Raw genomic sequence first — 22633 nt, 5'->3', positions numbered from 1 at the left:
AAGCAGGTTTGGTTGAAGACAGGTGCATTAACACAGGGAACTCGAATTTAACATTACTACTGCACAAAGAAATAGAAAAGCAGAACCTGCCCAAAAGAAGGAACACTGTAAAAGTAACAGAAATGGACAAAGAGTAAAAGGAGAGCAAGTTTTGTAGTTTTGTTTTCTTGTGGGACGCTAAATTCCACTGCATCAATACACAAACATAAATATACTGTATTTTTTTATATGACGGGAAATCACGCTTACTTTGTCCACACAGTCGTCGAAAAAGGCCAGACTGGCGTCTTTGTCGCTGACAAAGGAGCACTCCTCAATGAAGCGGATGAACATCTGTGTTTTGGTCATCAATGAGTAGAACTTCTGGTGTGAGCGGTCACGGCTCTTCAAGAATCCTGAGGACATAAATGTTTAGGTTAGCTTTTGCAAATGATAAGGAATCTTAACTTGCAGAGACATATTTTCTTTCTTGATTAACGTGAGGAGCGATTCACAGATAACTGTAGATATGCAGACTAGCATTCAAAAGAAAAATATACAGACCTCTTTCAAAGGTGAATGATTCTGTGGTTAAGAAAATCCATAATCCCATTTAGGGCTCCATACATAAAACTTCCATTTGTGTTGGTTTGGATAATGCAAGCAAACACATTGTTATTACTTTAATGGCCGAATTGGGATGTAGCCTACAACCGCGTGGTGAATAGCTTCCTTAATAGATGCTGAAAGCAACTTAACTGACTAATAAGCCACTGTTGTGTTGGACCGACAGCCGGATGGATGGCCTCTGGCACACAGCACAGAGCTGGACGCCAGAAACCGACAAGAAACACTTCCTACAGTTGATAAATACTTTAATTCTTACACTGGGCCAACAACTGATCCTGACCAAAACACCTCTAAGTAGCTTCATGATATACTGTAAGTATACTCTAGTCTTTTGGTAGAGTCTATAAGGATCTCTGGACACTTGTTTCTTAACGTGTGATATAATGATTAGTCGGTGGATTAATTACTAATTTTATGATAAAAAAAATTATCCAGAGCATTTTTCCTACATTTGCTGGTTAAAGCATTCAAATATATAAAGAGTTTTCTTCTTTCCTTTATTATTATCTCTTTAAGTTTAACGCCCATGTGGTACAGACATCATGTGACATTATGACAATTATTACAATTATAAGAAATACAATTTATTATATTGGCAAGTACTAACACACCTTCTCACCTCAAGGTCCGCTGAGTAGCTGTTCTGGAGCATTTGATCATATGATATGATCTTGTCATGCACCTTGAGGTGAAATTGTTTTGTCAAATGTTTTTTCAAAGGTCAATCCACTGTACAGGAAGTCCCAAAAAGGTTGAGAGTTCACACACTGGGGCTGTGTTCGGAAAGCCATACTAGCGTCCTACATACTCACCATCTATATACTGCATACTGTCTACTCAAAGATCGATTGTGTATGCGAGCTGCGTCGAAACCATAGATAGTAAAACGTTCAGTTGAAGTATACTCAAGCAATGAAGAATTTCTTCTTCTTCTTATAAGATTCAGGTGGTCAAGACGCTGTTTAGCGTATAACCGCCCTCTACAGGTTAGATATTGAACTAGATTTTTACAGTCCTGTGTTCATCATCTGTGTTTTAGACCTCTTGTTTTATAATTATGTTTTGAGGCGGAGGATCCCTCCGACGCTCTCTGTCCAGCTCATCAGACAGCACTCAGCTGTCTGTGAGTTGAGCTGGACGAGCCGCGGTGTGTGGAACAGCGATCTGTCCTGATCTCTCTCCACTATCACTCACATCACTGATTTCACTTAGTGACTCTAATGTTGTTAGGTATTTATATTAATCTCTTATCTATTGTGAGAGTTTTATGAATGACTGCACGTATAGTTGTCAGATCGCGGACCCCAAACAATGTTGTTGCCTAGCAATTTGCTCGAAAATATTTCATTTTCCTGGGCGGGTAGAATTGACCCAGTGCATTGTGGGGCTGTTGAGTAGGAAAAGTATACAATCGATTCATACCCAAAATCTTCCTGGAAGTTAGTACTCATCCAGGAATTTCTCACATACCCAAACTCGCATCCCAACCCAACCGTCACATACTCAAATTGAAGTCAAAATGAGTACGAGTAGGACGTTAGTATGGCTTTCCGAACACAGCCTATGTACTAGCTGTTACATCTCTCCTCCAGTCATTATGTCATGTAATGCAGCGATTGCTGTTTGTGTTATCGTATAACTCAAACTTGACACAACCTTGGCTCCAGCTATCCCCCAGCCTAGCAGTCATGACTTCACCCTAACTCATTTCAGCTGTGATGTGAACCAGCTTTCACAGGCTCAGATCCAGAGGACACACTCAAGCCTCCAGAGCATTTAGCAGCTGTGCCGCTAACTGACTAACCCTCAGTCAGCAAACAGCCTTGAACCTTCAACCCCAGCATCTTCCCCATCCCCTAGCCTTCCTATCTACCCAAACTGTTTCTGTGTGTTACTCAGAGGTGTGGATAGACACTTATGAATGCCCATGTATTAAACAACACCATCTGCTGATGAGGCTGGCCAGCTGTAGAGAGGAGGTGCTACACAGTATCACAGATTTATAGACTCATTAGTTCTAATCATGCACCGTAACTGTACAAACGGGACTAAAGCTGGCTTGATTCTAGTCTGAAAAATTAGGAAAAAGTGGAGCAAACCTAACCTCTTTTGGATGGCCGACATTCTGATTTGACCATTCCAGGTTTTTGTTTAAAGCTGCCTGGTGGTGAATGTTAAAACGTTCACAAATGGACAAAGGACCTTGACTGAGAAGTATTCAACTGACAGAACATGAGATTTTGCCCCTAAGTGATATCCAGATGTGTGTAGAAAATAATAGAATCAATGATGTTAGTGATAGTTTTCAAAGAGCTATGGGTTGGAAAACCATGCTGCCATAGGCCTGTAGAGAAATGATTTTGTATTTGATAATAGGCTGACTGACATACATTGAGTCCTTTGTTCCATCAATGATCAGAGAAAGAGCTCCATCAGAGTAAAAAAGAAAAGAAAAGGCCAGTACAAAACATCTGCAGGCGTAAAAATCAGCAGTCGGCATCAAAAGGTCTCCAAAATAACTGTTTGGAAGGCTTTGGTTTAAATGTCTTACAATCCTTACTGTGAGCTTCGAAATCATGGTGGGCCACTTCCCCGCCCTCTAAAAACTGCAGTAATTATGTGCTTCCTAGTGTTTAGTCAACAGAAAGCACAATGAACCAATAACTGTACCAAGCACTCAATAAGTAAGTGGACTAGCTTCTAATGCACACAACACAAACATTCCTACAGATCACTTTTATTAAAATAGCAAAGCTTAAGCCATCTGCGATCAATAAACACTGTTGGGAATCGTCATTCAGATGCATTTCTTTCAGAGAGAAAACATTGGGTCATGACACTGAAGTCAATAGCCGACATGTTTTGTTTTGCTTGTGAGAAGCTTGAGGAGGCTGCCGGGGAAAAAGAACACAGCTGCGTTCATCCATTCACTCTGTTCCCTCTGTGACTGTGACCGAGCTGTCTGGCTCCAACACACTGCAAATGGATAAATTACTTTAGGCTTCAAGTGGTCAAGAGTGACGTCATTCCAGAATACCTTGCAAGTCAAAGAGCGAGCTGGCGTCTGTGGCTTTCTCAGAGGGTGCCTGGGTGATGGGTCGTAGGAACGAACGGTAGCCTTTCAAGATGGCCGCCATGAAGCGCAGGAAGGCTTCCTGGATCTCCAGCTCCAGCGTGTGGAGGGTCTTCCCACAGCTCAGCTCTGTGGAATCACTCATGTTCAGCTCCAGCAGCCCGTCAGGCCGGTTCTGACCTGAACACACAGAGGGGAAAAAAAACAACTCTCACAATTTACTCTTAAAATCCATGTCAAACTGAGGCTGCTGTTTAAATACCTACTTTACCGGTGGAAATATGAAGGTGTATTGAACTCTGAGATCCTATGTAGTATAAATGTGCAAACAAATTGGAAATTGGTTCATCCTAGCCTTAAAAAAGGTAGAAAGAGTGTTTTATGGCCTCACAGTCTAACCCCACATTTTCCCATGTGTGATGTAAAATGTAGGGTTAGGATTAACAGGACAGCTGGGCCAAGTGAAGACTGAGGGAAGAAAAACCTCATTCATTATATTATAATAGCGATTTTATAATGATAGAACGCTGGTTCCGTCTGGGTGAAGTATTTCTTTAAATTAATTCATCAAGCCGTCATATTCAAAGGATAAAAAGTGAAAGGTGTTACGCCAGTTCACTGCTTGAAGTGTTAAAGTGGGTACTCCTATTGCAAAAGAGGATTAGGCTTGCATAATTAGGAAAAAATGAATTCAATTTGATGTCTCCGAAAAGATCCATACAGCTAAATTGTCTTGACTAAAAACCTCCAGCAGACATATCAATATTCAGCCCTTCTGGCAGAAACTGGATAGATTTTCAACTTCAACGAATCAGAAAATTCATTTATTCCATAACTATAGCTCAATGAGCAGCAGGTTTCAGTGAGCACGCTCAACAAATGGTAGAGAAAGTAAAATAAGCTACTGTGGCGGGGGCAGACAGGTAATTGCGAGAGAGAGAGAGAGTTTTATTCGAGTTGAGTTTTGAAATCGACCTTCATTTCCAGGTATTTCAATTTACAGCAGTTCTGCCATTATCAGAAAAATTTCAACAAATGTATGATGGACAGACAGACAGACGGACGGACGGATGGACAGATAGACAGACAGACGGATGGAGGATAGATAGATATTCAACTTAAAAAGAAAAAAGTTTCACCAAACACACACTAAACAAATTTAATTGACACATCTTCGGTATAAATCTTTCTGCCAACTAATTTGTCAGGTCAGTACTCACCATCGACCAGCTGCTGGTAGAGATTGCTCAGCACATTCATTAGGTTTTTACAGGCTTTCTTTGGCAGGACCTTCCAAGTGAGGGCTCGCTTATCGTCATTGCTGGAAGGGTAGAAGCAAACACTGAGTTCTGGAGAGGCCGAGAGGCCAAAAGCAACATGGGCAGACCATGTTGCATTTGGCATATGGTTCTGTTCATGGGAGTTCAGACCACCCTAATGCTGTCTGGTTGGTAATGAGGCCAGAAATGACTGACTTTACCTGACGCGCCAGACAATGTCTTCTCTTCCCATTCAAATTAGTCTCACTCTACAAAAATAACAATTTTTACCCAGACTGCAGGAAAATGGCTTAGTCTCCAAAATTAGAACTCATGAGCTGGCAGATATGTGGTCTGGGTGGGGGGGGGGGGGGGAAAGCAGCAAAGAAAACAATGTAGGGCTCTTAGCTGGCAGTGCTGTATAGAATATGTGTGGCTCACCTCCCTGTAGTTAATCCTACACACAAGTATGCTATACAATATCCACCATGAGAATGCAACAGAGTAGTGAACACAGATTGAGTTCCGCAAAATTGCCTGCACATTTTACAGATTGCTTACATCAATAGCTAGCTTGCCTAAACAACTCAACAACAATGGGAAGAGTTTTGGTATAATGTGCTCACTGGAAGATGGTGTTTGTGTCCAGGTCCACACAGCTCACGTCTGGCGGAGGGTCATAAAGATCAAAGTAGCGAGAGTCCACTCCTACAATGAAGGGACAGGGGGCGCTCAACACGTCAGCCAACGCCAGCGGGCACAGAGGAATATATGGGCACGGCCAGTGGAACGGGAAAATCATCTGAGGAGGAAGTGAGAAGAAAAGGAAGATGGGGCTCCCTTGTAAAATGTCACAGATTGATTAGAATCATCTCAAAGAGGGATAAACACACCGGATAGCAGCATAGTTTAGCTTACTTTAAAACAAAAAAAATATCCAAATAAGAACTGTATCGGATATCACAAACTATAAGTGTAGGTTACTTCTACATATGCATATATTTTGACTGTTTTAGACCAGGTTCCCATAGGTTTTAAAGCAGTAACTCACAGACACCAGAGCTTCAGTGACGCTGGTCAGTACGGCGGGTCTTAACGAGTGGACCAGGATCTTATGTTCAGTGACAGCAAACACTAGCAAGGTGATGGCGTTCTCTGGTCCCAGGTTCTGGAGGAGCACGGAAAATCGACCACCACTAGGAAAAAAAAGCAAAATTCAAGTTCAATTTAATGTCAATATATACACACACTGCATCCTTCGGCAAAGCAGTTAACTAAATATTAAATTCCTTTAGATTCAAGCATAACATCTGTTGAATCAGATTTTCCCAGAAAACTAGCATGCAGCTGCTCTTACCTGAGCGGTAGAGGAGAAGATGCTGGCTGGCTCAACATCAAGCTGTCATGAGGAGAAAGCTGTAGGAAGGTTGAAAAATGAGATCAAACCAAACACGCTGAATCTTTAAAATATTCATCCATAATGAGGATCTAAAACCTAATGCTATCAAACAAGCTATATCCTAAACAACTCCAGGGAATATTAACGTACCTGCACCAGGATCCGAGGCCTCTGAGAGGAAGGGAAGGGAACTTTGTGCATAAAATGAGAGATGTGCCTGGGAAGAACAAGAACAAGGGGAATGTGAGGCCAAAAATAACAGCAGTGGGAGGCGGAATAATCCATCACTGCCCCCCCCCCCCACCCCCCCGTCTCAGATGGGTGAGAGTTATGAACAGCAATAAAACATAAAACACATGAATAAGCTTCCACACATCACCTGAGCAGGCTAATGTGAAAGAAATATTAAGCCTAAAACAAATGAACTCTGTTAAGAGAAAGGAGTATTGGTGATGTATTTAGCAATTTATGGATTCTGTATTTTTCTTTTTCTTTTTTTTTTTTTGTGGGGGGGAGGGGGTAACTGGACATGAGTTGGGCATTTACAAGCATGATGTTTCTGGAAAACATTTCAACTATCAAATCAACATTAAACATCAGGCTTTGCTGTCAGTACCTAAGATGCACTGTGAATCACATTTTGATAATATCTCTTTGATTTACTGAAGGTGACACAATATAGTAAATTTGGGTACTAATAAAACCCGCACTTGCTGCTATTTGTCGTTGAACATCTTCCTGTAATTTATAGCCCCACTTTCAGATAGTCCACTTTTATAGCTTGGATCAACATTAAATTGTCCCGGTCCAATCATCAGTAGAAAATATAAACTTGTAGGAGCCATCCATTAAGTCTGTATTTATGTCTGCCTGTATTTGTATACACACATCTCTATAAAGAACAAGGTGCAAGATAAACAATCAGCAAGAACTGAACAGACCACAGAATGGTTAAAATAAGCAGAAAACTAAAAAGAGAGAGAACTCACTTCTCGATGGGCAGGGCGTGAGGGCCAGAGATGGAGTAGCGATAGAGGAATGTGAGGAACTTGCGGAAAGCGTCAAAGAAGGGCCAGTGGGAAAGCAGACAGACACACTTGTTGGTGTAGACGGCGCGTGGCGTTGTGCTCTTGTTAGCGGTGCTGTTAGCGGCTAGCTCCGTAGCGCTGGAGGGAGAGGAGGGTTTGGATGGGTCCGGGCTCAGGAGACCCAGCTGGGAGCTTTGCTGGTCAGTCAGACACTCCAGCGGGAAGGGCTCATAGAACTGAATGGCCGCGCCGTACACCTGAAACAGTTCAAATGTTGGATGCAAAAGTTGAAACCTTCTGCAAAGCCCCTCTCCCATCTATTTAACAGTCCTGTTTACATTGGCCTTAGGGCGTCTAGAATTTCCTTCCGAATTGACTTCTGCTACTTTTTTTCTTTTATCAAACCAAAAGTGCAAAACTCAAAGATATTCAGTTTACAATGATATATGATGAGCAGCCAATGTTCACAGTTCGACTGGAAATCAACTGAAACATTTGGTCAATTGTGAAAATAGTTATTAAATAATAAATAGTAAATCAATAACATTTTGTGCATATCAAACCAATTTCAGCTATGTATCATTATAACAAACCCCAACCTTTAGCCTAAGGTTATCCTAAGCCTTACCCTCACCTTCACATAAACTGTTCAGATGGTTATGAAAAGAAACCTCCATGGAGTCCTGCACTCTTAAATACAGTACATCAATAAACCTAGAAATAAAGTAAGTATAGTGCACTGCTGTTCAAACTTTATGAACATCAATACCATGAGTACCAACTGTGGCCAAACAAAAAGCGTCTAGCCGAGCCAGCGTCAGCAGCGTTAGGCCAAATAAATCCCCTGTGCCTCCTGGAAATATGAGACTTTCACAATTCACACAGAGATCAAAGCTTACTGGCTTATCTTCTGTTCGCCTGTGTGTTCCCCCGAAAACGGACCATGGTGGCCTCTGTCTTTGTTTGCTGATGACTGAATTGAGGGCGCCTGTGTGTTTGTATGTGTATGTTGTTTTCAGAAATGATAATTATTTGTTGGACAGCATTGTATTATTTTGAGTCCTTTTGGGATTGTTTCGTTTGGGATAAGTCAGTCATAAACAACTGGCACATAACTCAAATGTACAAATATTCACAAAGGTATATACAACTTTGGGTTGTATACCTTTACATTAAAGCAAAGTAAGACAAAATTAAAGTTATGAATGGAGAGGTAAGTGGACAGAGTTAGTTTGTGTGTGTGTGTGTGTGTGTGTGTGTGTGTGTGTGTGTGTGTGTGTGTGTGTGTGTGTGTGTGTGTGTGTGTGTGTGTGTGTGTGTGTGTGTGTGTGTGTCTGAGTTTGTGCGTGTCAAAAGGTTACTATTCAGTTAAACATGGAGTATTCAGACTGCCAAAGTCCTGCTGTGTATCCCACTGACCTTGGCCAGTACAACACAGCATACACATACACACATATCTCCTTGCATGTGCTGCAGCAGGCCGTCCAAACACACAAAAACACACACACACACACGTGTACACACACAAACGTGACTCAGCAACAGCAGGTCCCGGAAGGGTTCGGCACCAGCAATTGCTGTTGACCCCTAACTGGCCGTGTTCAGCAGAGTTGCTGCTATCTAAACATCAGTGGGCTTTGGACGTTATTTGTTTTCATTCAAGATTCTGTACCACCACATAATTCACTAATACGTGTCAACACAAACCTCATCCCAACTTTCTAAAGCCACAGACCAGCACAGCAGGATGGGGCTTGTGTTTGGATTTGGAAACCAAAAGAATGTGTGTGTGTGTGTGTGTGTGTGTGTGTGTGTGTGTGTGTGTGTGTGTATGTGTGTGTGTGTGTGTGTGTGTGTGTGTGTGTGTGTGTGTGTGTGTGTGTGTGTGTGTGTCTTTGTGTGTACTATGTGGTGTCTTCTGACTGGAATTATGCTTCTGTGGGCCGCATGTATTTGCATATGTTTCTCCTGTACAGATTATGGATATAACGTGTTTTTTTTCCCCACAAAGAAGCAGTGTCAGTGTTTTTGCAAACCACAGTGCAAAGACAAAGTGGAAGGAATCTGGAAAGAGAAATCCATTTCAGTCCGGTGACAGTGCAAACAGAACACTACATCCGTGAAACAAACATTATAGGATTTGGCTTATTAACATAGACGGACAGTGCAATCACAAGACGGCTGATAATATTGCCTTGAAAGACGTTTACTGACTTTATTATTCAGATCATCGCGTTGCATTGCGTTTTAATGACAGATGACCACATGATTCAGTTTAAAGACACAGCTGCGGCTCAGAGCAAATCCAGGCCACTGAAACCAGAATATAATGTGCATGGGGACATTGGTGTGCACATTAGCTCCAAGTTTTTAGTTTTTTTGTCATCCATATTAATAAATGAAATTATAATACATGTATGAATACATTTACAACATTACTCAGTTGGATTTCAGCATTTTATAAAAGGTAAACAGGCCGGTCCTAAAAATAGAAACACTAGATGTGGCTTTCTTGAGTTTTCACCTGACAAAAGCAACACACATGCCTGACCCAGTTTCCCTTCTGGTATGCAGAGCATTGTGGGTTTTCTGATGCTACACTACCATGCTTTATAGTATGTGGTTATGTCAGCTGTATAGATGGCAGTTACAGTCTGTTGATGAGGTGTAACAGTCACTGGCACACTCTCATATCAGATTCTGCTACCAAGATGTTTGTTAGTCGCCTGGATGAAAGCAAGTGTAAGAATGTAGAATAATAAAGAAAATATATTCCATTTTGCTAACTTTACCTTCTCTCCAGAGGCTCCGGTGAGAACAAAGGTGGAAAACACAGGGAGGGCGTATTTGGTGTTAGCCGGCCAGCACTCGATTGTGGCCCCCATGGGAAGGCAGAAGAGAGGGACAGACTCTGGCAGGGGGAATGACTCGTAGTCCTCCTCTGGATATCTGCTGAATAACCCTAATAGGAAAAAAAATAACAGAAACAAACAGAAAACTCAATTTAGAGGGCAACCGCTCTCCTGTGATTACCAATTAATAGCTGATGAGGATGCATAGCCGCCCTCCCACTAAACTCAAAATTAAACAAAACAAGTTCAATGTGTTGTAATCATCATAATCAAGTGATAATGTGGGCCTTTATTGAGTGGGCGCTGTGCTTCAACATGAAGGCCTGGCTTTGTAATAAGCAGTCAGTGGCTGGTAATCAGGCCTGTGGAGCATTAGTCACCGTCAGTGGACGCAAATGAGAAAACAACAAATAAGTGATTTTCTTTTGAGTGCATTCTCTGTGCTACACCCAGCTTTGCCTCAAAAACTGCATTCTACAAGCGATCTACCATAGAGGAAAAACAGCTTCTGGAAAACGGTTTGTGTCATTAAAAAGCTCAATGCATGCATAGTGACATTCCCATTCTTTAGGGAAATGATGGAGGGCTGCACAAAGGTTCATATACTTTTCTTCAAATGCTGTATTTCTGAACACGTCTGACATAACTATTCGAGTGCACAGCTACATAATCTACGAATCTGGCCCTGGTCGGTGAACTATGCCCAGATTATTCCGAATTAAATAGCCCAAAACACACTTAGTATTTTTGCAAGTAGTTGTTAGTGAATGCAGAAAGATCTGGTTCTTAAGCTGCGAAAAATTCCACTTTCTTTACCAGCTAGCTGCTAACTTTATCTGCCGGCTGTGTTGGTTTATCAGCTGAAATCAGCTGCTGGAAATAGAGCTGATGGAAGGACTTGGGCACACTGGGGAGTGTCTATTATATACAAAAGCTACATGTGCATTGTGCACAGTCATTTGCAATATTTCATTCCAAAAAGGAAAACATTTATCAACAAAACACCAAGAAAATAAACGTAACATGTTCCGTTCTGGATCAAACTGTCTATTAAAGCCTTTAGTAAACCTTAAATAAAGTCAGGCGTTGCAAAAACTCGTCTGTTCCATAACTCAAAGGCTTTGGATTTCCTATTTCCTTGCCTTGAAATGTTGAAAATCAACTTCATTTCTATGAGCTGACTCATCCAAAACATTAGCGAGAAACAGATTGGATCGCTCCATTCACAGTCTGCTGCATATTCAAGACAACCAAAACATCAGCGAGCCAATGTGAGGCTGAGCCAAACACAGCAGCAGCACTGAGCCAACACTGTTATCAGAAAATTACAATCTACTACCAGTGCACTGACAAGTAGATGGATTTAATGTGAAATAATCATATGGTTTCTTATACTCAACTTACTATTAAACATAAGGCAATAATTTCACCCCTTTAAAGTAGAAGCATATTGTAGAAGCTTATCTCAGAAATGTAATTCTGGAGCAGTCAACATGCTTCAACAAGCCTGAACTTGCAAGCACAGCTGTAGCAGAATGTGCTCATGCAGCCAGTTTCCTCTGCAGCAGACCCTCCCTCTCTAAAGACAGTTCTACTACAACCCCCAGACACAAGAGAAAAGGGCAATATGTTCAATGTAAAACATATTTATCACTTCAAAATTAACTTTATTTTTAGGACAACTGTCCATTTTCAAAAGGTTACTTTCCAAGCACACCTCAAGTTATCCTCATTCACTGAAATAATGTTTTTCTCACAAACAAGAAGCCAGTGACTCAGGGAAGAACTGAAGATGGGTGGGGAGAGAAAGTTTTAATCCGCTGCATTGCTATTTGATCTCTCTTATCGCTGGAAACTGGAGGTACACGTGACGTCACTATGTGGATCTGCATGCACCGGGAGTGATGGGGATTAGAAAGGCTTACCTGCTTTGTAGGCTATTGTGTTGGTTTTGGCCACAGACTTCTTATAACACAGGTAGACAGAGGAGCCCCACTGAAAACAAGATCATAATGGGAAAACGTTAGCGAGCCTTTAAAGTATGAATGATTCAAGTTACACCTGGGCCAATCAAAAACAAATAATTATCCTATATTCTTCAAATAATTTACAAGGGTAATTTTATGGGCCAGTGTCTCCACTCTAAAGGCCTCCTGGATTTTGATGATTGATGACAAACATCACACTAAAACATATGGGAACCAATGGCTGTCTGGAAAAATAAAGGATAAAGGAACTTGTTTGTGTCAATTATTCACTGTGATGTGAAGGTGTAAGGCAACTAAAACTTACAAATAAATCCTTCAAAATAAGCGACATGAGATATTCACCCAGAGCTGTGCCGAAGTATTAAAAAGTATCATCAAAGCTCCTACACTAGTCAGATGGAAAGATTAGTGTAGCTGAATCCCAGTTTTATTGTAGGAACCTCAGTTTCTTCTTCATGCACCACAAGTCTCTGTAGATTAATCTAATTCTAGACACTTGGCACAGTTACTCTCTGCTTGCAGAGATGTTAAGACACAAGTGGAGTAATGGCTGGATGATAAAGCGATACAATTATTATCTCTATATAATTTTCCTTGATATTAATATAACAAATGTTCAATAGAAGTTTGATATAATTAAACTGGGAGAGGGGTGAACCTTTACCGCTGTTTGCCACCCGTCATTAAACAGAAGAAGAAGACAGCGAATAGGGAATCATGCATTTTATAAGTTATATATTATATAGTTAAATTATATTGTATTTTTTGATAACATTTTTGGCCATATCACAGAGTGATATGTACAAAACCAAGACCAACATGCACACATAGTTTCTCAATGCCTGCTCTATGAGATGCCAAATGTGGACCAAGATGACTCTACTGTGTGTGTGAGGGGGTGGTAGAGAAAGGGACATTATGAGATTGACAGGGCAGAATTAAGAAATACATATTTTTCTACAGCACAAATACCAGATGAAAAGGAAACCAAACACAGGATTAGAGGCCAGAAAGCTTGAGGGACTATATGTCCCTCTACAAAAAGATACAATACTCAAACAGTATAAACACACAAGGCATTAATTAACTTCCTGAGGCAATACAGGATGGTTTTACACAATTTTCCATAATTGGATGCACAAGCCAGCGAGGGGCTGGCTTGACTCACCCAGGGCCTGAAATCTATCTTGTAAACCAAAAATAAATAAATAAACAGGTGAGATGCAGTCTCCTGCAATATTTTTACTCTTTTTCTAACTCAACTCGAACAACTTAAAATTCTTAAACTAATGAAAAGAATGGGGGATAGATCTCTCTGTGTTTGTGAAGCTTACTCATAGTAACTGCAAGGCTCAACGTCAACTATGTTGCATCACCAATTTAAGTCCCTCTGCTAGGCATGTGAATTTGAGGATATGAAGATTCAATACTTATTGCTAGAAAGTATCTTGATACCTTGTTGTGATCAAATTATTCTGTAGTAACTACTGTACCACCTAACCTCAGCCACAATGTATACCTATTTCCTTCAAGAAATTCCCTTTGAAAACCACATCAAATGAGCAATTGAAGTTTTGGTATACACAGACTAAAATATATTTTGTCAATTAACAAGGTGTCTGAACTGCACTCTCATATATCCTCCCTGTTGCTCTAGGTATAGAAATTGGTCTCTTCATCTGTTATGCAATAGATTTCTCCTCAAATGATTGTTGGATATTTTTTTGCAAAATTCAGGCTCTAGAAAAAGCCCCTTCATGAATGTGATATTTACTGTATTATAAGTTTATTTGCAGAGTTAGAAATATCTCTGACACATAGAAAAATCTCAACAAATTCCCCAGTATCATGAGGATGATTTAGTAGGAGAATTTGACATTTCAAAGTGTTCTGTCCACCAGTGTCTGTCTGTCTCACCATGCTGCTGTTGAGATTCTTGTCCACCTTGCAGAAGGTGTGTGGGGGCGTCTCCCCCTTGCTGGGGATGATGATGCAGATATCGGTGACAGCCAGAGCGGTGTGCGGCTGGCTCTCAGGCGCCCGGCGGTACGTCACGTAGATGCGCTGGGAGGAGTTGCCGCTGATGTTGGCTGGACGGCCATTGGGCGTGGTCTGGATGATGTGGCAGCCCTGCTTCAGTCGCTCCTTCCACTCATACAGCACACTGTGAGGGGGCAGGCACAACACGGCATTCAGCACAACAAAACAACAACAACAGCTAAACTCAAAATCAACGTGTAGTTATAAGTGTGATTACCGTGTGGAATTAATCAACACAATATGCAGTTATGATCTAACTGGACTTATTGAAGATCTTAGTAATTAGTCATTTTGGAGAACAATTTTTGTCGAAATCACTTTTTGTAAAAATTTATGAATATCTCCTCAAAATCCGCTACCTCTCCGTACTGTGTGTGCGCTAATGAAAATGATTGTGTTAATACACAGCCTAGGATTTGTTGATAGCTATGGTCCCCTTTGTTTACATACCCATTTACAGAGCCTAGGCTGTATATTAATTTATATACACTCGATTTTTTTAGGCAGTCAGGGTGTACAGATGTCTCGTTAATAAATTCCGACGTTGTGCTACTTTTGAACTCTATAAACTGTGGACAAACTCACTCACTAATGTCCACACTTGCCGTCACAACAAAATGAGTGCCATCAAGTTGAGTTGAGGAATTGTTAACAAAATTAATATGCACAAGAGTGAAGACTAAAGGGAAACTAACAAGTATTTTAAAAGTGCAGATTATCCTGTTTCACTTTCAGTAAGTATCCTTGTAACTAATTATTATGATACCCGATGATAGAAGACTGACAGTTTGGCAGCTATGTTGCATGCTACAAGTGCCATATTTAACGTCAGGTATCAGTAACATGGCAGCTCAGGCAAACAGAAATCACAAGGAATCAAATGTGGCCAATTGTGGACCTCCAACTGAACTCTGATACTGACGGACAGCCTTGCTTGTGGTGATGTAATCCCTGACTAAAACATTGTGTACTGGGGCTTTGCTGTGGACCATGCTTAAAAACGTGTAATTCATGTGTTGTATCTAACAGTCCTTATAGCATGTAGGTGTATGCAATGTCAGTCAAAAAATATTAAGCATGAAAATCTGGCACAAGAGGACACTCACACACACCACTTAAAGGACGACTACTCAAAGGTACTTAACAGTAGCAGCAGTCATTTTAAACACCGCTCTTTGTAGCTTCCATTATGCACTTATGCTCCATTACTGTTTCAAGTGGAGATCAGCAGGCATTTTGTGGCACTATCGGAAAGCTGAAAAGAGGACCGAAATGGAAGTGGTAGATTGTCATTGCTGTGGCGATTCTGCTCTGTTCGCAGCAGGGTCAAACACTGTGCACATCCTTCTATGATGTTATATCACCATGTTTATCTGTCGGTCCACCAGCACAGGTGATGTCCCTCCTTCATTGAAAGTGCCAAATTAGTCCTGGAGTAACTTTAAAAAACAACTGCAGTTGTTGGAGGAGGTCAGAGTTTTCTGCTGTGTTTTCTGGAGGAGTATGTATTGGTCTTTAGGGTAGAAGGCACAGACATGTTAATCAATAACATAATAACACATTTAAAGACTTGTGAAATAAACATTAAAGAGCAGAGGGGTTGTTTAACACTGACAATGTGAGTGTGGCATTTGTTAATAGTGTCAGCTACTAACTAAACTGATCCAAGATAGGAGGTGTCAATGTTTGGGTGGATTACAGCCTCTGCTGCTTTCCTGGTAGAAAGCCTGGATGTGCAAATGCTCCTCATACTCCTTTCTATTCCTCAGTATTGAGCAAAGCCAAATTGACATTGATACGAACGCTGGTCACAGATCATACTAATTATTCCCTCTGCAGCTTGAGCAACCATTCACTATCACATGTAGCAATCAGTAGAAATAGACAAATGTAAATGATACACCTGCGCACACACAAACACAAACACCTCAGCTTCCCATTAGTCCTACTAATGTCAGCGAAGTGCAGCCCCTCTGGGCTATCAGCACACAGAAGCTGCTGATTCTGTGTGAGCAAAGCCTAAGTCAGTGCCTGATAAGCACTACGCTCAGTAATGTCAGAGGCCAGAATGAGCCTCCTTAGCATTGTCACCGCCTGCCTCTGCCAGCCAGAGGTGTGAGAGAGAGAGCACACTGAACAAACAGTATTGAGCTCCCTCCTTGCTGAGGAGAACACCTGTAACACAGTGCTGCTTCCCACTGTTCCACTTTCTGTTGAAAAGATCACAATGGAAAACGGCTGCGGTGGGAAAACTGCTGCACAGCAGGAATTATTCAGGCAGAGCAGAGCACTTGGTGAAATAGGAGCCCTTCTGCCTTTCTGAACCGACATGATGGACCACTTCTTAGAAAGGACCCCTACGCCTCATTCACAATAGCGAGGAACAGCAGGGCAGAGATTCACGCTTAGCAGAAAGCTGATTGTTGAAAACAAGCAGCAGCCACAATGTTTGCAGATAGCATCAGCTGATAATTTCCAGGAATGAGACATACAATGGAGGCAGCAACATGTTGCAATACATGAATAAATAACATGGCCTTGTTGGTTAGGTGGATGATGCATTTAATTACAGTGATTCACTTTTGTTGTTAAGAACATTCTGTGAAACCTATATGTTTCCATCATCATCATTTTATATCATGTCTTCTACAGCAGATGGAGCAGAAGCACAAACTACACTAGATCTAGGTGCATTTGAAATACACACACGCTCACTTACTTTAGCGACTAGTTTAAGGCCCGCACTGTGCCTAACCAACCCGGTATCACGCCGAGGCGTGAGATCCACACGCATGGACCGGCGGCTCTATTACACGCCTTGCCTGACCAGGGCGTGTGAGTTACACGCGCACCTCCCGCCGTCTAAATGAACGGAGTAATAGTCTAAATGAACGGAGGAATAGCACCAACAGGGGCCGACATGTTCTCCCAGGAATAACACGACATGTTCTCCCAGCATTTCAATACTATCTAGCTGCAGCCCCCTGGGTGGTTAGGGTTAGGGCAAGGGGACAGGGAGAGGTTAGAATATAGATAAAACATTGACGGAAAACCGCGGCCGCCATCTTGACAACGGGAGGTGCGCGACCGCGGCGGCCATCTTGACAACGGGAGGTGCGCGTGTAACTCACACGCCCTGGTCAGGCAAGGCGTGTAATAGAGCCGCCGGTCCATGCGTGTGGATCTCACGCCTCGGCGTGAGATCGGGTTGGCCTAACACAGCCTCAGAGAGTGTAGACTCAATCACGTTGCATACGTTGCCAATTAGTGTATGAGAGTATTATACAGAATGTGAGTGAGTTAGTGAATGAAATGAATGCATTATTTATTTATAATCTATTTTATTGAGTCCGGTCCTTGAGTGCACCCACACAATTTTGTTGTTTGTGCCTGACGTTGCCTTATTTCTAATCAATTATTATCAGCGAGAAACGAGACAGTGTGCAGGATTTTTTTTTCTATGGTTTTGCTGCATCTTCCTACAACGCACCAGTCTTCCGCTCAGGTGTGCAGAGGTCTTTGTGAACATTTTAAGGAGGCGTACGAAAGTTTTGTACAATAGCAATAAGAATCTTATCTTATCATAAACAAAGATAATGACTCTTTTGGTACTTACCCCAAGTCGGTGAGTGGTGGCTTGTCCCGACCTCGCCTGTAACATAGGAAGATTTGGGGTGCCATGAGGCCGCCATTGTTTAGATCAGCTGAATGACGGGTCGGTGTTTCCTCTACACAGGTGAAGCCTGGTGGCACCTCCTCGCCCATGGAGCGCACCACCACCGCCACATCGGTGATGGGCGCCTTGGGCTTGGCCGTCTTGTGGCAGTCATCGTCAAAGTGAATCTCCTGGTCCAACGGCTTGGACGGGTCGGTCAAACCGGCCACCACAAAGTAGTCGGCTACACGAGGGCCTTTGTCCTCCATCATCTCCCATCCCCGCCAACTGCCTGCACGGTTACAGAGGAAAAGAGGGAGAGAGACAGAGAAGGAAAGAGAGAGAGAGAGAGAGAGAGAGAGAGAGAGAGAGAGAAGGGGGGAAATTTATTTCCATTGTGGTAGCAGGTACAGACGGTTCTTCTTGAGTCCTCGCTATGGCAGTAAAATAAAATAAAAATCTGACAGTGATAAATCTTACAGAGGAGGAAGCCAGTACAAGGGCAAATGAAAAGAGAGGGTAAAAATGTAAGGAGCAGAAGGGCTACCATTAGGTGCAAGGAAGAAGCCATTTACAGTTAAGGCAGTTAGCGGATGCTCTTTGACCAGATTGACTTGAGTCCACATGGCCTGCAGCTGACGGTTCAGCGTCCTGGCTCAAGGACACTTTGATAAAAACATGCGGCTCTGAAAAGAACACAACATGGTTGGCATTGAGGGTTTTGAACATTTCTCTAATTCTGGAAACTGAAACCGCACAGTTAAAGCCTGACTGGCTACACAGACCTGAGTGTGCATTTTAAAGAGGGAGCAGTGAGGTGTTTCTTCACAAATGACATTCTGCCTCAATTACAGGCCGGTTGGCCCCGACTCCCACATAAAAAAAGGAACCTGCCTATTATAAGCTCTGTGATATTATGAAGCCTATTAAGCAGAGTGATAAAAGCTAAGGTAGTTTCCTTTATCCTAAGAAGGGCACAACTTCATCAACTCTTTCTTAAGAAGCACGACTGAGACGTAATACCGACATGAATGGGTGAGCAAGTCAGTGCAACAAAATTACCCAAAATGTCAACTTCAGCAAGAGAATAATGAAAATAGACATTTTTCAATTATAAAGCTACACTCAATAAACTCTGCATTATTACAAAACCTCAGTATTGATTATTAAAGGTGCTTACTTTAGCGACTAGTTAAAGTTACGAAGAACTTTTGAATATTTCTGAAACAGTCTAATTTTTTGTCTGATGATCATAAATGACATACAACAGCAAACAAGACCATCAGTGCAAAGAATGCTATTTTTAAATAGTTTTTTCTTAATGCCTTTGTCATCACCCTGGAAATATAGCTGGCGTAGTAAAAACACTACCGCTTTTGTCCAAAGGGGGTGCAAGAATTAACAAAAACTGAAAGTTCCTCGGAGCACATTTAAAGACTTTATTAATATATTGAAGCAAAGGCAGCAACAAACAACAAACAAACAAATTTAGAAGGACAGGCATGTTCAGTCAGTGCTATTATGGTCAAGTTTTGCAATTGTCCACTGATTGTTTGCTGTGCAGCAATCAAAGTGCCACGTAAAGAAAACTGAGGAGCTGATCACCGAGGTCATAGTGTGAAGCTACTAAAACAGTTGGGGCCAAATACCCAAACTGAGAAAATAAATAATGGTGTGAGGAGAAGCTATGGCATATCTACAAAGAGCAGCTGCTGGAGGCTTGGCCAAAAATGATGTCTTAGCTTTTTGTTGCCGCCTTCGTTTATGGAGTGCTTTTTTGTTTCTCTGGTTTGATTTTAAGGGGAATTTTGTTCCTTATGAGGCCATTAGATTGACGTATGAAATGACTAAACCACTACCTCTTATGTCAAAACATAATATACTATGTCACATAAATAGAGCTATACAGTAAGGGGCGGCTGTGGCTCGTACAATTAACCACACATTTCTTCCAATGGGAGGAGTTGATAGCACCCTGCGTGGTAGCCTGCTTCCATAGGTGTATGAATGTGTGAGTGAAAGGTTGAATGAACATCAAAATTGTAAAGTGCTTTGAGTCAGACCACTTGGATAAAAAAGCGCTATATGAATGCAGTCCATTTGCCATCTAACACCAGACTTTTGTACCATGACGGGCAGAGCATCCAGTTTTCAGACCAAGTTTAAAAATATATTTGTTCTCAAGTCAAGATCATATACAGTGACCCTCAAGAAGGTAAATGGACTCCACTTATATAGCGCTTTTTCCTGGTTTTTCACAGACCCAAAGCATTTAACATTGTCTTGTACACATTCACCCATTCACACATCCATTCATCGATAGCAGCAGCTACCACACAGTGTGCAAGCTAACTATTGGGGAGTAATTTAGGGTTCAGTGTCTTGCCCAGGGACACTTTGACATATGGCAGGGGATCGAACCTTCAAACCCTGCAACCCAGTGGACGACCGCCCTACCCGCTTCGCCCACAGCCACCCCCCTCAAGGGTATACGTGAAAATTGAAAGAAATGTTCTACGTTTGGCTAAAGAGAAATTACATGATATTCTTAACTGTTTTTGACAAAGTAGGTTGCACTTTTCGCATGAAAGTCTAGCAAAAAACAAATAAATATTGTTGTTTACAATGGACTTTATTCCGTTGTCAGCCAGTGAGTGTGTTTCAGTCTCAGTCTCACTAAGTGACTCGATTCATCACTCAGCCTCTTCTTGACACTCAATCCTCTGGGAAGTGAGTTTGTCTCTGTGGGTTAAAATGAAACTCGCCCCTGTCAGCACTCTTGCTCTTGTCCTGGTCAGTCAGGAAATGTGCAAGTAGACAGGTACAATATAAGAAACAATTCAAATATTTCTTAAGGTTTTAGTGACAAAACATCTGCACTGAAGGCAAATATAGGATTTGAAAGCTGTTTATTTGGTTCCAAAGTTAATGTCAACATCGGTGACAGAATCCCATCCTGAGAGCCATTTCATTCCAAACAGATTTTGTAATCCAAGGGTTTCTCCCCAATTTCATTCTGAATGATCCATCTGGACATATCTGTGATTTAAACCATACACTGAAAGAGGGTGTGGGAAAAATAGGTTTTTAATTAGCAGGGTGTGTCAGCTAGTCTAAAAGTGTTGGGTCAGCAAGGGAAAAAAATCTGCCAATTCCAGTATGTGTGATGTTATGATATAAAGACCTCAGCTTCCACGGCAGGTATATAAACCACTGGAATGGCCTCCTTTTTCTCTCCGGACTTTTACAGAATAATATTGTAAGTCAAGCAGGGATCAAAGTGACACATTCCTTCTCCCGTCTCACCTCTACCAGTGATGCCCCTCCATCTGCACGTTCTGGGTCTTGATAAAGCCTTTTGATCAGCTTCACTATTGAAAACTTTACGTTAAAGTTTCTTTCTTTGTGACACATGTTGCTGTACTGACTGTCGAGAAGCACCAATATAAGAACAGCCAGGATATCTTCCATATAAAATCATGCAGATTCAAACTCCTCCTGTCATCCAAGCTGCAGGCATCTGTAACATAATCTCATTTAGATCTGTATTGTTAACAGTTGTCATTGATTTATTCATAAATCTTTTGTTTACTGAGTGGTTATATCTATTCCGCCATGACATTAGATGGAGAAAATGCTTAGTGGTATAATGAAATCCTCTTTGCAGGGTCAATCAGCCAAGCTTATATCCAAACAAAAAGCAATTTGTGTTTCTGTTTTTAAGTTATCACCCCCAGCTATTGACAGATGGCGAGAAAATACGGGTTCACCAAGTTCCTGCTCTAGCTCTCAGATTACATATGCATCTCACCTCATCACTTCCTCACTCTGAGAAGCTGACGATAGGACAGTCACAACGTGCTAATTTGCTGTGATGTCTAGTCTAGTCATCCCTGAGAAGGCAGAATAAGAAGGGGGTGATGTGTGGGCCAAGGCCTTGAGTCCACACATCACTCATATTTAGTCCATATCATACATCTTAAATCATACTTGATAGTGGCAGCCATCAACTTAGAAATAATTGGTTAAACTGAGAGTGACCACAGGAGTTTTAAGGGCCACACATCTGCACAGCATCCTGAGCCAAAGACCACCGTCTACGTTCAACTTCCTGTCCAACTCACAGAGCAGACTCATAAATGTTCCTGGGACACTCGCATTACAACACATTGGTGTAACACCCAGAGGACAGGATGTGGGACACATGCTCATATACTTTTGAATTGAACACGGTACAAAATACAAAAGCACTGGCGCAAGTGTGTGTGTGTGTGTGTGTGTACGTGTGTGTGTGTGTGTGTGTGTGTGTGTGTGTGTGTGTGTGTGTGTGTGTGTGTGTGTGTGTGTGTCTGTGTCTGTGTCTGTGTCTGTGTGTGTCCTGGGGCAAGCACAAGGTCCTGGGGTCACATTCTTCTATTTCACAGTCACGGTGAAAGGCGGAAACTGTTGTGGCGTAGGACAACCCAGTAGAACAAGTATGCCAAGCCACATATGCCACATTCAAAACCTACATGGTCCATATAGGGAACTAACTACAATATCATATGCAATGTATTACACAGGGTGTCGGCCAGTAAAGCGGCTATCTCGTTACTTGCAAATGACTGCTGCTTTATTCACCCACAGGGATTTTGCATGAGACTGCCAAAAAACCTGACGTGGGTATATTGACCCAGAAAAAGCACAGTTAAGTCCTCACTAAGGACAAAGCTGTAAACAGTAAAAAATAA

The 22633-nt window shown here is 41.8% G+C and overlaps 1 protein-coding gene across 1 annotated transcript in view; it reads right to left on the bottom strand.

Annotated features, from left to right (window-relative positions):
* The window catches only part of LOC307254394 (C-myc promoter-binding protein-like), a gene marked incomplete at both ends in the record, with an annotated part of 37406 nt that extends 19231 nt beyond the window's left edge, over positions 1-18175 (bottom strand). The window contains 12 exons of the mRNA XM_080032777.1: positions 250-395; positions 3647-3862; positions 4903-5003; positions 5568-5743; positions 5993-6137; positions 6299-6357; positions 6491-6557; positions 7330-7625; positions 10161-10330; positions 12146-12215; positions 14126-14372; positions 17865-18175. Of these exons, the coding sequence (XP_079888903.1) occupies positions 250-395; positions 3647-3862; positions 4903-5003; positions 5568-5743; positions 5993-6137; positions 6299-6357; positions 6491-6557; positions 7330-7625; positions 10161-10330; positions 12146-12215; positions 14126-14372; positions 17865-18175 (2004 nt within the window). The remainder of the gene's footprint in view (positions 1-249; positions 396-3646; positions 3863-4902; positions 5004-5567; positions 5744-5992; positions 6138-6298; positions 6358-6490; positions 6558-7329; positions 7626-10160; positions 10331-12145; positions 12216-14125; positions 14373-17864) is intronic.
* Positions 18176-22633: the final 4458 nt, after the last annotated feature.

Source organism: Ammodytes marinus (assembly GCF_949987685.1).
Source record: "Ammodytes marinus genome assembly, chromosome: 1".
Lineage (NCBI taxonomy): Eukaryota > Metazoa > Chordata > Actinopteri > Uranoscopiformes > Ammodytidae > Ammodytes > Ammodytes marinus.
The sequence above is the reverse complement of the archived record's forward strand: the minus strand, read 5'-3'. Positions and strand labels throughout refer to the sequence as shown.